Source organism: Mus caroli, chromosome 14 (assembly GCF_900094665.2).
Source record: "Mus caroli chromosome 14, CAROLI_EIJ_v1.1, whole genome shotgun sequence".
Taxonomy (NCBI): domain Eukaryota; kingdom Metazoa; phylum Chordata; class Mammalia; order Rodentia; family Muridae; genus Mus; species Mus caroli.
Window position 1 is genome coordinate 74,788,586 of NC_034583.1, and position 714 is coordinate 74,789,299.

A 714-nucleotide genomic window follows, 5' to 3' on the forward strand; every position below is an offset into this window, starting at 1 on the left:
AGAGAGAGAGAGAGAGAGAGAGAGACAGAGACAGAGAGAGAGAAAGTTAAAATCTTTAAAACTGCAGTTCTAGCCCAGAGATGTAGAACAAATTTGCCATCTGCCTAGCAAAGGCAAGATCCTGAGTTCATATATTACCATCAAACAACAAAAAGCTTAAATTCTTTTGAAAAAAATTTGCAATTATGTGAAAATTCTTATCATGACTTCTTCTAACTATACCCCTGATGAGATTTTACAAACAAAACACTACTTATTAACAGTTTATCAGATATTTTCAAATTCTGCAGGTTTTTAATGAACTGGTTAACCTGGGCAACATGAACTTATCAAGGATGCTACGACCACTATAGTTTTCATATAGTGAAGAGTCTGAATCTTGACTATGAAGTCTTCTTTCTGAAAATAGACTTTTGGAGATTTTTTTTTAAAAATCTGTTATTTCACTTAGAGCTGCAGGTCACCCTCTCTCTTGATCTTTTCTGATTGCTAAGCAGATTCAGCATTTGCTGTCAGATGTTGTTACAATTTTCACAGTGGGCACATCCAGTGACCCTGACAAAGCTGCATCATATCACTGATCCCTTTGATTGCTGTACTGATTTCTATGATTGTTGCCATCTGCTGTACATAAAAACAACATCAACGGCCAGACAGAAAACTTTTTGGAAAAACTCCCCAAGTAATGAAATCACTAGAAATGGACATATTCCT

The 714-nt window shown here is 35.6% G+C and overlaps 1 protein-coding gene across 1 annotated transcript in view; it reads left to right on the forward strand.

Moving 5' to 3' along the window:
- The window catches only part of LOC110308982 (heat shock cognate 71 kDa protein-like), a 9,635-nt gene extending 9,282 nt beyond the window's left edge, over nt 1–353 (forward strand). The window contains exon 3 of the mRNA XM_021181332.1: nt 291–353. Coding sequence (XP_021036991.1) covers nt 291–353 — 63 coding nt within the window. The remainder of the gene's footprint in view (nt 1–290) is intronic.
- Nucleotides 354–714: the final 361 nt, after the last annotated feature.